We start from the raw sequence: 13,072 nt of genomic DNA, 5'->3' as shown, positions 1-13,072 counted from the left end.
TGAGGAAGAAACAGCAGCAAATTGCACAAGAACTGTGTGTGTGTGTGTGTGTGTGTGTGTGTGTGTGTGTGTGTTCATCTGTAATTGATAACAAATTAAGGAGGTAGAGCTGTTTTGAAGGACAGCTGATGAGACGGCAGGGCTCAGTAGGATCCTGGTTGATCCTCAGCCCCTCCAGAACCCTTGTCAAGACACTGAGGACCAAACCACTTGTTACTGAAGCCCTCTGACTAGATAAGTGCAGCGTTAATGTACGCCATTTACCGTTTTATATGTCCAGATTCAGCCAATGCTTTGTGTTTGACAAGTAGTAGCAAACCCAATTAAATGCCCTTGCAGCCATTTGTTATTTTCTGTGCTAATAGACACTTCTTTTTTTTTTTTTTAACAAGGCATTCAGCATCAGGCGAAGTGTGTGTCTTCACAGCCGACATCTTGAAAACTAATTTATGAGCTATAGGAGGATTCCATAAATCCTGTAAAAGTGGTTTGACATTTTGGTAAATAAGCTTAATGGCTGTTTTGCTGAGTTACACAAGATCAATACTCATCTCATTTGTGGTTGACAAGAGGCCTTTAACTTAGACAAATAATTAGTTTAGCATAGCGACGGAAGGCACGGGCGAATAGGTAGCCTGTCACTTTCAGCTTATTCCTACCTTCTTAAAGCTCGGATGCGTGTAGCTTTTATCACTACCTTTTTTTTGTTTTACAGGAGGTCAAGAAGACTTTTTGTGCAATAAGACTGTCAGGGGCTAATAGCACGTGTCACTTCCAGAAGTCAGCCTAGCAGCTCCTTTGGTGATATCGTTATCTTTTACATCAAGGGGAGGAGGTCAAGAGGACTTGGTGTACAAGAGCCAAACAGAAATGGTTGTTTTGGTTAATTAAAAGGACGTATGAGAGAGAATGTCAATTAGAAAGCCTTATTAGTGCTGGCAGGCTGATTTTTGAAATCTGCAGTGAGCCAGGCTGTCTCCTTTCTGCTTCTAAGTATATGCTAAGCTAAGATAAGCCGAATGAAACCAGGTTCACAGCCACTAACACATCGATATGAGCAAGGTGATCAGCCTCTAATCTTACTGTCTGATGGAGAATAATTGTGTCATAGTTCCTATAATCTAAATGGGACAAGCATCACATGACCATGCTAGCAACCGTGAGCTCATGTGCACACAAAACGGAAGCATTATTTTCAGTTTTACTGCGTATTGGGGTGTAAGAGAGGCGAGGCAGGATGAGCTACTGTGTGTAGAGCCAGGTCAACACCGCCTTGGGGCCTGTAGGCTCACACACAGTCATCAGCAGCAGAATACTCAATTATGCCTGGTTATCTGGGTCAATATCACAAGCACGCCACTAAGTCCGCCAAAAAAATGCAGGTCAGCACACAAAGAAGTGGAAATTCATGCGATGCACCAAAGCACCCATCAGCCCCTCATATATCCATCCTTTATGCTCTGATTGATGCCCGCTCCACCTGGCCTCACCGGCAGATACGCCTGGCGACAGATCTGGCAGCCATTCCATAGTACAGATGGCCTGAGCATTCAGCACCACCTGTCCTGTTTTTTCCAGCCCAGGCACTGCCAAAACCAGGCCCAAATCCACCTGGCATACTGCACTGGATGGAGGGATGGCTTTCTCTCCTTCACACTATCTGATAGGCCAATGGGTGAGCTCCTTGAAACTTATAAATCCCGCCTTCCCATCTTTGGTGAGGGGAAACTGGCTGAAACTGGAATATGTACCCAGCGGTGGTCTTGTCCTTTTTTCGTTCCAGAATCCCACTCCGACTGGATCTCAGAGCACGCTGAGTTAGATGGACTGATGGAACATTTGGCTTATAAAAATATTAGAAAAACAATAGAGACCATAAAGCAGAAAGGCAAGTTGACCTCTTTTCATAGTCCATTTGCAACGTACAAATACTGTGTATTAGCCTATCTCCCCTGATACTCCCAGCGGGGATGCATGCCACCTGCTATGACACAGTGTAGTAACTGGGGCAAATTTCAATCAATGCTACCCTGGTTTACCTCCAACACAGTGTGACCAGCTGAAATCAATGCTGCCTGGCACATGAGCCGCACTGTTATTGCCAAATCAGAATGTTGGACAGGACAAATCCTACCATTGGCTTTGTCCACGAAGGCCCCCTGTGGCGATTCAGGCACACCTCTCCACACTGAGATGGGTTTGGGATAGCCGGGGTCCATGGTTCTCATTTCCTCATTGTACCTCCAGTACCTGCACCGGAGCAAAAATGATGAACCACAAATCAGGTTGTGTGTGTGTGTGTGTGTGTGTGTGAATGCCGGTTAAAACGGACAACAGATGGAATTTCATACTCATAACTCTGATCTTTACACCACATGTCAGATCGAGAGCTTATTTGTGAGTGTCTTTGAACTCAACTGAATGAAACAAGTTGTACGTTAGGCCAGTATCATACCTGTGTCTACTAAGGCGAGCCCTAAAATCTCTTTTACACTGGAGACCTGCGTCCCTTCCTTTAATTTGTCATCTCCTCTTATGTAGGCTGACTGATAAAAGACAAGCATGGACAGCAAGGTCAACTCAGCTCTTCTCAGCCTGTGTGAAATGCTTACAGCTTTGCTGATGTAATGTAACGCTGAACCATGCTAGTAGGTGGAGTAGGAATTAGGAATTATTGGGTGTAATTAAAATGGGGAGAATTGAAAAGAGCGTTCCTCCAACATCCATATTTACCTGTCCCCTTTAAAGAAGTAGGTCTTGGCCACATCCTCCCACCACACAGCGGTCTCGATGCTCTGAGCTGGCATGCCGTGGCCAAACTGGGTGATGTCCTTAGGGTATCCAGACTGCAACACTGTGTCCTTAAACACCCAGAACTGCTTTCCTGCAAGTCAGAAAAGAGAGGGAGGAGAAATTAAAGGAGGGAGGACAGCAGCGGGGATTAGCCTCCAGGTAAAAAGCAGGAGAAGGACAGATTTACAAGGTCGGATAGAGGCTTTGCAACAAATATCAGGCAATAACCTGTTGCCTTGCGTTTCTTTTTGTATTCCATCTTGAGCTTTTGTTTTCCTAATTCAAAATAGGACACACACATGGCGACAAGTTCTTGCTGCCCTCGCCTTGAGATATTCTGGCGATTTACGGGAAAAATGAACAAGTAACTGTTCAGGTGAGATAAAAAAAGAAACAGCGCAGATAATAATGTTCAAAGATGGCTTTGTTTACATGAATTTAACCAGCATGAAGTCAGCTTCTGCCAGTAAGCTTGTTTCCTTACTGTCATGTAAACAGGAGACCTAATTTCCATATATAGGGTAGAGAAAACTAATTTTCCAGATAGATTGGCTAATTTCTTTGCCAGGTGTTCTAATACGGAGGAATTAGCTGCCATGTGTGAAACAACCAACAACCTTAACATTCGTTGAAAAAAGGTCTAATTGCACAGAAGTCTGATGGTGTGTTCTGATGACCTTTCAGTTCTTTGTCGAGTAGAGCACACAGAACATTTTGGCACGTTATGTAAGATTTGAAGCAGAAGTTGTGCTCCCTGACTAGAACAGAAGCTTGTTGTAGATGTGAATGTGTAACACAGAATGTGTTTGTTTCATTTTAATCAGACTTTTTAAAGTCTTCTCTGCCTGTCCCTCCGCCACACAATTCTTTTTTTACGCTGAACCTCCTTCCTGTGGAGTAATTAGGTTAAACGGCACACTTTTGACACAGTGTGACCCCAGGAAGTGCTTTCCCATGGTCACTGGTAGAGGTGTAGGGTGGACTGGGAGGAAGTGGGAGGTGTGGCTGAAGGGGAAAAAGGGAATATGCAAAATGACAGCAGGGACACAGGGCATAGCAGCGCCACACAGCAGAGACGGCCTCTGATGTCTTTGTTTTATTTGATCTGTCGTGTCACAAGCCTGAAATATTTCACATTTCACGCATAGAAGAGAAGGCTCTTCAGAAAGACTATGCATGTAATAACAGCTGTGACTTAGAATACCATATATAGTTTCTCCATTGATGTCTAGACTTGTGAAAGTAAATGGTCTCTCTGACATCCAAATATATCAATAGAAGGAAGGAAAATAAGGGATTGAGTGAATGGATTTTTACACATGGTAGAAACTAGCGGTACATAAGGTTTTATGAAACAGGACAATTGTATTGCGTGCGTATTTGACAATTTTGCTTCAATGACAGATGTGGAAGCGGGACACTGATGTGGTAATGGAACAATAAAACAGTGTTTGGCGGCCACTCTGGAACAGAGACCTGTCGTGGCCTCTTTAATGGAGAGGAAATTAATTTAACCTCATTCTTTAACATGCCCTGCTACACTCTGTGTCACACTTCCTCTGGCTTTAACACACACACACACACACACACACACACACACACACACACACAGAAAAACACACCACATCCTCCTGACATTGATTTAGCCACCCACGCAGAAAAAGATCTTGATTCACCCAAAAAAAATAAACCTTCTCATAGCAGCAGATGTCTTATCGTTCTCTGTATACAGTATAAAATTGTATTCTTTTTTTGGGGGATTTTCTGTTTTTATTCATGTTTTTCACATTAAGTCAATTTGCATCGAACCTCCACATAAAAGTCTGGCTCCATCTTCAGAGGGCTGCTTTGAAGTAGCGGCGGCTCCAGCATCTGCTGCAGTGCAACAACTAATCCCTGCTTGCCCTCAACAGTGTATGAAGAGTTTTGTATAGGATAAGGATTTGTTCCAAAAACAGTTGCCACCTCTTTTACACAAGGTGCACAAACACTGGATGACTGTGCATTGTGAAATTACTAAAGCCACACGTACACAGCAGTGTTCACAGTTGTGAGCCTGGTGCACAACAGGTTTATTTGATCTTTTAAAAAAAAAATATACTCAGCAAGGGTGCTTGTGTGTTTTAAAAGTCTTATTTTTTAAGGCCAAAAGTCTGATTGAACAATTATTATGAACTACTTTGGTTGAAAATCCCTTCTAGGTTTGGGAAATGTATGGAAATATGACGTTATATTTTGCCAGCGTTCCTTGTAGTTCTGGGAGTGCTATGAAAAATGATTATATTTCCGGCCTGTACAATGTTAACTGCCAGTGCTCATGGAGAACACATACAGGAATTATTTATTGGCATGTCAAGCTAACTAGCCTACTATCTACAGTAGCCACCTGGTGTTCCCTCCAGGGGCACAGGGCATTTTATCATATTATCTAGTAGGTGACTGTAAATTACAAATATGTTGTAATGCTAAGTACCACATCATCCACCCTTTCAATGCCAAAATGCTACAACGTCAGGTTAGCAATAGTAACATTAGCAACTTTGCCCGCTTTGCTGAAGTTTACACTCCAGCTAAACTTGTGATATGTTTCAACCTTTAGCAGACCTGCTAATTATATTCATTATAAGCTAATGTTTCTCCCAGTACACTTTGAATGTGCGGTGCTTTTTTTGTTTGTTTGTTTATTACAGAAACTACGTCACTGGTTTGTAAAGACCTCTTTTCTCATGATCTCATATGTGGGACAGTTTTCAAACAACTCCCACATAATAGACTGGGGAAAGTTCACAGCTGTGAGCTACGAATCCGTCACTCGAAACAAACCGCCTTTGGCGACAGTGTTGAGGTGTGGATCTCCTATCGTTATCCCTGTAATCAAAGGATGTGCTACACCGCTGCTGCACAGGCGTAGCAACTCTGAAAAGGGTTTGGGTTATAGTCGCTGGTGGAAAAGACATGCTGATATTTACAAGCTAAAAAACAAAATTGACAATTTATTTAATCTACATGACCTCAATTATAACTTTGGCATTTCTGCGCGGAAATGTCTTGTTATTTATCACCCAACCAACACGCTGATACTGATAGAACTCCAACGACCTCGTATTGGCCTGGCTGATTTATCACTCTGGCTCTAATCTACAATAACACACTCTCAGACAGGGCTGCATGAGGTAAATGAAGCAAGTAGCTCCGTCAATCCTCAGCACCAATCAAGCTCTGATTGGGCCCTGGCTGCCTCCGAGGAGGAAAACACATATCAACGTGTAGATGTTCTGACATGTGTAGGGCATCTATTTGTATGCCTGACACTGCCCACATTTACTTTGATTTAATTTCACAACATTTAGTTTGAAGTTCTTTCCCAGCTTCTGACCGCTGATTTTGGCTAATGAAGTTCTCACATGCAAATATTGAGCTGTGGAACATGAAACAATGGAACTGTTAATCTTGCTTGCATGATCTGAATTGTGATTGTGAGCTATCAGGCTCCCCTCCTGTGGAACCGTCTCCCAGTTTCAGTCCAGGATGCAGACCCCCTCTCTACCTTTAAGAGCAGACTAAAGACCTTCCTTTTTGATCAGGCTTATAGTTAGGACTGCTTAGGCAGGTCCTTAGATATGCTGCAATAGGCTTAGGCTGCTGGGGGATCTCCCATGATGCACTGGGCTTCTCTCTCTCCTCTCTGTCCTCCTATGTGTCATACTCATATGTGTTACTAACTGGTCTTCTTCTCCAGAGCCTTCAGGCTCCCCTCATCCCAGATCCTGATCCAGATCTGCTGGTGGAGGCTGTAGACCTGAAGAGGCTCAAGCTGCCACCCGTAGCTCCACCTGCTCACATCCCCGTCTGTCCATCAGTCTCTTCCTTTTCTCTCTCTCTTTATCTCTGTCCCTCTCTTTCCTTCTGCATATCTGTCTTCCTCCATGCTCTGTCTTTGTCTCTGCCCCACTTCCCTGCTCTCTTTCCCCCCAACCGGTCAAAGCAGAAGGCCGTCCCCACTGATTCTGGATCTGCTCCACGTTCCTGCCTGTTAAAGGAAGGTTTTCATCACCACTGTAGCAGGATGTGCTGCTGATGGAGAATTGTTGGGTGTAGATTCACTGAAGGAGTGAGGTACTGGACCTGCTCTACTAGTAAAGAGTCATGAGAGAACTTTGGTTGTGATTTGGCGCTGAACAAATAAAACTGACTTGACTTGACCGACTATTTAGACCTTATACAGAATAAGGTAGTTAGAAAATACAGTGAACATGGCAGTATCTTATTCAGAGTTTTCCTTCATTGGGTTTGGATTCAAATACCAAATATTGCAGTCAATATAAATATGTGTGCTGTCTCAGCAATCACTTCAGCACAAGCTGCAGTCTAAAGGCTGTGCAGTTATTTTAAGAGAATTTTCAACTCTATTTTAACATCCAGGATATCACAATGATGTAGCCATTGAAGAAAGGTTATCTATTGCTATATTATATATAACTGAGGAGCACAAATCAAAACTTCCAGAGCTTTTGGCGCACACAGGATGAATAGTCTGCATTTCCAGGAATTGTCTGGTGTTAAAATAGAAATGGGGTTGAGAGAAGACCTTCATTACTTATGGCTTTCAGTGCTTACTTATGTCCCCTTTCATCAACGCCCCCCCCCCCCCCCCCTCCCCGTCTGATTTCTTCTCTGGAGAGCATTCGAAAATGAGTTTACAACTATGTTATGTTTATTTGCTGATTCTTTCAAGGGACTTTTTGGGCTTCATACAATTAGCTTTAAATCTCAGCTATTTGGAACTCAGCTTAGTCAGATTTTAATATGTAGACAAATCTCTTCAGAAAGATCGAAACATCAAAACAACAGTTGCTCCACTTGGAGCGAAGCTGCTCTGTCCATGCCGGACAGTGAACACAAGCGCATTCTAATCAATTCTAGCTGAAGTTGGAGATTTAAACTCAAACATATTGCTACCGCTTCCACTAAACTTAACACCAACGTTATTAAAAAGCCAAAGCTGGTGGATTACGGTAGATTTCCAACCAAGTGAGCAAAACATTGCTTTAATCTTGTACAGATTTAAACGCACAGATAAGATCAAGGGGGTTCCTTCAGTGAGCATGATAACATACAGCAGAGAGCGCAGATAAAAGGCCTGTGTTGGCTTCTGAGAGCTGAAACGCATCGGAAACACATGCAGGAATACCAAAAAAGGCACGTGTGTTTATTTTATGCAAAAAGAGAACCCACAATCAACAGAACATGTCTAACAGTTGCTGTGGTTGAAGACCACTTGAGGTTGATGATAAAAAATGCAAACCAAACATTTAGATCTGATGAATTTATGCTGCTTGAGGTGCCTTTGGGGACAAAAACTTGATGAAGTGGGTGCAGTGTGTAACTTTACCTTTGAAGAAGACAAACTTGCCCTCGCTGTTCTCGTAGACCGCATCTATCTTGGGTGGCAGACCTCTCCAGAAGACACTGATGAGCATGGGGTACCCTGGCATTACAGAGTTATCTCTCACTCGCCAAAACCAGTGGTCCTGAAAAGTAGCGAAGACATGATCAGCTAGCTGCTGACCGAAAAACATCACATCAGCAATGTCATCAGTGGTGATGCGTACATCAGGGTTTTCTTATACCTTAACCTGAGAGTTCTTCTGCAAAAATATGCTACTAGTCACCCAACTGACCCACAAACTGCCACCAAATAATAAACAAAGTGCTCCAAACTAAAGTTTTTGCTTATTAGCATAAAAATTAGGAAGGTACAGTACAGTAAGTAAGTAAAGTTAAAGCCATGACTTTTGGAATTCTTACGCAAAAGATACATCCTTATTCAATCTTATCAGACAGTGGGTCTAAGAAAATATTAGCTTACAAGTGTAAGTTTAGCTTGCTGCAGTATGCTGAAAAATAATGTAGTCCACAGTTCCAGGACTGGAGAACAGGGAGAGAGAGAGATACAGAGAGAGAGAGAGAGAGAGAGAGAGAGACAGACAGAGAGAGAGCGAGAGAGAGATACAGAGAGAGAGAGAGAGACAGAGAGAGAGCGAGAGAGAGATACAGAGAGAGAGCGAGAGAGATAGAGAGAGAGATACAGAGAGAGAGAGAGAGAGAGACAGACAGAGAGAGAGCGAGAGAGAGGGATACAGAGAGAGAGAGAGAGAGAGACAGAGAGAGCGAGAGAGAGATACAGAGAGAGAGCGAGAGAGATCGAGAGAGATACAGAGAGAGAGAGAAAGATACAGAGAGAGAGAGAGAGAGCGAGAGTGAGAGATACAGAGAGAGAGAGAGACAGAGAGAGAGCGAGAGAGATAGAGAGAGAGCGAGAGAGAGAGAGAACGAAATGGTAAGAGGATTGACTAGTACTATAATGCACAGCCATTGCAGGGAATGTTACTGTAATTTATCAGTAATAATCATCACTTTTTGACCTGGCCTCTCCATTCCAGCAACATTTTCAATAAAGTTCAGATAAACCTGCTCCACCCTCCGTTTTATCGGTCATCGGAGTCTTAAATCTGGAGCACGTTTGGATTACAATTAAAAGTGTTATATGATATTTGATTAGCAGCGACGGGGGTCTAACAAAATATAAAGTTGAGTCTCATTGGGAACTGCACTTGAAAATGTGAAAGGAAGTGTTTTAGAGCTCAACCCCCGGTAAGTCATCGAAGCCCCCATGAGAGCATCGGGCGTCCACCATGGATCTCCACCTCCCTATCCTCTATGAAATAGTCTTCGCATCCTGCCAGATACTGATCTTATTCAGCACTATGACCTAATGAGATCGGGTCCTATTTGCAGAGTTGTACTTTTACTAGGATTAAAATATTTCTATGTCTGCGTCTGCTATGTCCATTTTTATACTCTTATTTCTAATATATTATTAAACCAGGAATAGCCCCTCAACTTATATTACTTATACTTGTCAAACAAACTGCATATGGTGTGAATGCATCCAAATTTCTTACGTACAAGAAAATGCATTCATCCAAACATCGTTGACAGCTCTGAAGAGAGAATGAATACATCATCGCTTCTGCAATATTCTTAAACAACTCTTGGTTGTCTGGGACACTGATCTGGTAGTGGAGGTCACCGCAAAGAAGATGTGATGACTGTGTAGAAGGTACAGCGGAACAGCTCACACCCAACACCGTCACTGGTGTGTTTAAGTGTTTTGCCTCTGTTGTAGACAGCGTAACACCAGACTGGTTTGGTTCTGCGTTAACAAAGAAAGCATCAAAATGGCAGGGTCGTTCCTATGGCGATATAGTGGAACAGTTGCGTAAAAGCAGCCACAGTGTGTGATCAAATGTAAAACTGGTGATGGAGGCCAACATTTTAGTTTGCTGCTCTAACGTCAAAGCTTGATGGTGACGGTCGGCTCTGGCTGTTGCTTTGACTACCACGACAATGTTAACCACCCAATTTGCAGGTTTCCTGAAGGAAAAAAAACAACAAAAACAAAACAGCAGACTGTAACTACACATGCACATTGGGAAAACCACCGAGTTACAGGGTCAAACTGATAGCCAGGAGCTTTATGAGAGGCCAGGATTCTGATTTCCTTTCGGGGGAAACCTGAGCGCAGCCAAGTGGAAGGTGTGTCTTTTCGATGATGGATGAAACTTGATGATGGAGGGAGCTGAAAGGAGATCCAGCTGTTAAAGCCATTTGGTCTCATTGAGATGTCCCACCCTTTGGCAACGGACAGCCAATTGCATCCACTGAAGGCTGGAGCTAAAAAAGCCTGGCCTCAAGTGGCAATGGGTGCAGGGACGGCGAGAGAGGAGACCAAGCATCATCAAACTCCGTTTCGTTTACAGTGAAAGCTCCATAAACAGCTCATTTATCAAACTATCTCATTCCCTCTCTGACTAATTGAATTATTTCCCTGGGACCGCCCACTCACAGCGGACTCTTCCTCCTCTTTCTTCTCATTTTCCCTACTCTCCAAGTACTCCTCTGCTCCTCTGTTGCTTTACACCTACTGCCTCCAGAGATTGCAACTGTTCAGCATTTCCCTCTGCACAAACCCTGGCCAAGTAACTGAAAACAGATCAAACTGAGTAATCGGACCCATTTGAATCCTTGTAAATTTATAAAGAGAAAATGTTCTTCCTCCCACCCGCCCACCACCCTAAAATCTACTCTGAAAATAAAGCTCAGACAAAAAAGACATGTCATCTTGAAGAACTTTTCAGCCTCCTCTCTGCAATGACAAGAATTTCTGAACTCATCACAAGCTGAAGTCTGCAGAAGTTGGAAATAATATAAATCAAATGGTTCACGTTCCATGCTTGGAGAGAAAAGCCTGTTCAGGTCTGTATCATGTATTCAGAGAGGAGACAGATTCCCCCGTCCTTTAGGAGTACGAACCCTCTCTATAGGATTCCTCCTCACCATCCATAAACTATCCCAACTGTCCCGTATCTGTGACAATCCAGGAAAGTTGGTGGGTGATAAAAATTGCTGCGGCAACAGATGCACTGAGAGGTCTTTGAGCTCCAACTGAGTATTGAACAAGACATCGCTGCAGCATAGCTCAGAGTGGCCACCACCAGGCTTCCTGCTTCATGTTGTGACACTGAACCACTAATCGCTCCTGATGAGCAGGCTGGCACCATGCATGGCAGCTTCCATCAGTGTGTGACCATGCATGAATGAGACAACACGGAACTCAGAGTCCAGCTAAGGCGGAAAGACACTCATGAAGCCTCTTTCCCATATAAATACGAAGGGGTTCTTTCTGTATTTATGTGGTAGATAGTAGATAGTATTAACTGTATTTATATCATAAATAGAGTAATAACTGCTTAGTATTTTGTTCATAGTTACACAGCTATTGAATAAGGGATTGATTTTTTAGTTAACTGATTATTGTGAGAGATTAACTGATTTAAAAATTGATTCCTTGACTAAAAATTCTGTATTGGGATGAACAATTAAAAAAAAGGGAGGGGGGGCGGGGGGCTTTTGTCTCATCCTCTTTTTAGGCAAAAACCAAAAGCATGAATGCGAGGTAGTCAGTGTCGTGACTGGTAGTGGATGGGCTGTGCACCATAACTCTGTCCAACATTGTCAAATATACTTTTTAACCAAAACGGTCTTTGCCAGCCATAACAGAACTAAAGCTGCGCCTAACATTTGGCATGAAACAAACTAAAATTGTGAAATATTTTACTTTAGACGCACACCCAGTACTACTGCCCTGACATGGTGCGGCAATTCAACACACAACCTAAAAAATTCTGCCAAGAAAGACACCACCTTTGTGAATGACGAGAAGACTTACTTCAGCAACTTATATCTGCACAAATGATCCACGCCCGGATTTGAGCCGTTTGTCGGCACAGAGGAGGAGGGCAAATAATCTATTTCCTGAAATGTTTGTGCGTTCCTGAGGCGACACTCCACTAAAAAAGAGTTATTTGTGTCTAAAAAGATGCATTTTATTGAACCGTCTGTAAGGATGAAATATGAAGATTCGCTATGACGGACGCAGAAAATAAAACTGAAACAAGGCAAGGGAGGGAAGACCCTGCAGTATAAACTACATCAGAGCTGATCGAATATTAATATTAATTAATATTTAGCACCATACAAAGGAAGATGATGACAATGCTTTGTTAATGGTATTAATGGTATTTACACATTGTTGAAGTGGAATTTGTTTCTATTTGAACAAATATATAACTTTGCACAGTCTTACAAATTAAAGTGGAACATTTAGATTAGTGGCGTGCTACGTATTCTCATCAGTTGGCGTGTCTCAGGGCGCTCACGGGGAATTTTTGGGAAGGCGCAAACATGTTGGTGGTCCCTCTGTATTCAGAAATATCTGTCAAAACACCTGAATTCTCCTCTCCTGAAGTCATCAAGAGAATGGAGCATCTTAGACTCCTAGGCCGCAGTCATTATTAATTAACTCGCTGGAACTAAACACGTTGAATTGTGCAGATTTTGAGTGCAAATATTTTGCTTTTACAGGACAGAACTTGAATTGTCGCTGCCAATCTATCAGCATTCCAGTTCAGTTCACTCAAATAAATTATCGGTGATTGACTGTTTAAATCACTTCCTTCAAAAAGTCAAACAAAGAAGCATGTGTTTGGGGATTAAAACTGACAAGCAGCTGAAAAAAGCAAGTGTCTGTGTACTGTAGCCGCCTCGAATGCAAGCTTGACAGATGCCTGGAGCTCTCTGCCATTGTTTAAAGTCAAAAGACAGTTGATGAAAAGCATTTATTCCTGGTTCTGTGGGCAATAATGAAAGTAAATGG

General features: G+C 42.7%; 1 protein-coding gene across 2 annotated transcripts in view; it reads right to left on the bottom strand.

Annotated features, from left to right (window-relative positions):
* Positions 1 to 13,072, bottom strand: part of mmp16a (matrix metallopeptidase 16a (membrane-inserted)) — a 77,146-nt gene that overhangs the window by 3,936 nt on the left and 60,138 nt on the right. For both annotated transcript variants that reach the window (XM_086190716.1, XM_086190717.1), the window contains 3 exons: positions 8,186 to 8,324; positions 2,734 to 2,884; positions 2,135 to 2,250 (listed from right to left, as the gene is read on the bottom strand). In XM_086190716.1, the coding sequence (XP_086046842.1) occupies positions 2,135 to 2,250; positions 2,734 to 2,884; positions 8,186 to 8,324 (406 nt within the window). The remainder of the gene's footprint in view (positions 1 to 2,134; positions 2,251 to 2,733; positions 2,885 to 8,185; positions 8,325 to 13,072) is intronic.

Source organism: Aulostomus chinensis, chromosome 21 (assembly GCF_037954235.1).
Source record: "Aulostomus chinensis isolate RoL2024-O1b breed Wild chromosome 21, RoL_Achi_v1.0, whole genome shotgun sequence".
In the NCBI taxonomy this organism is placed as follows: Eukaryota; Metazoa; Chordata; class Actinopteri; order Syngnathiformes; family Aulostomidae; genus Aulostomus; species Aulostomus chinensis.
Note: the sequence above shows the minus strand (reverse complement) of the source record. Positions and strands in the feature narration are given on the sequence as shown.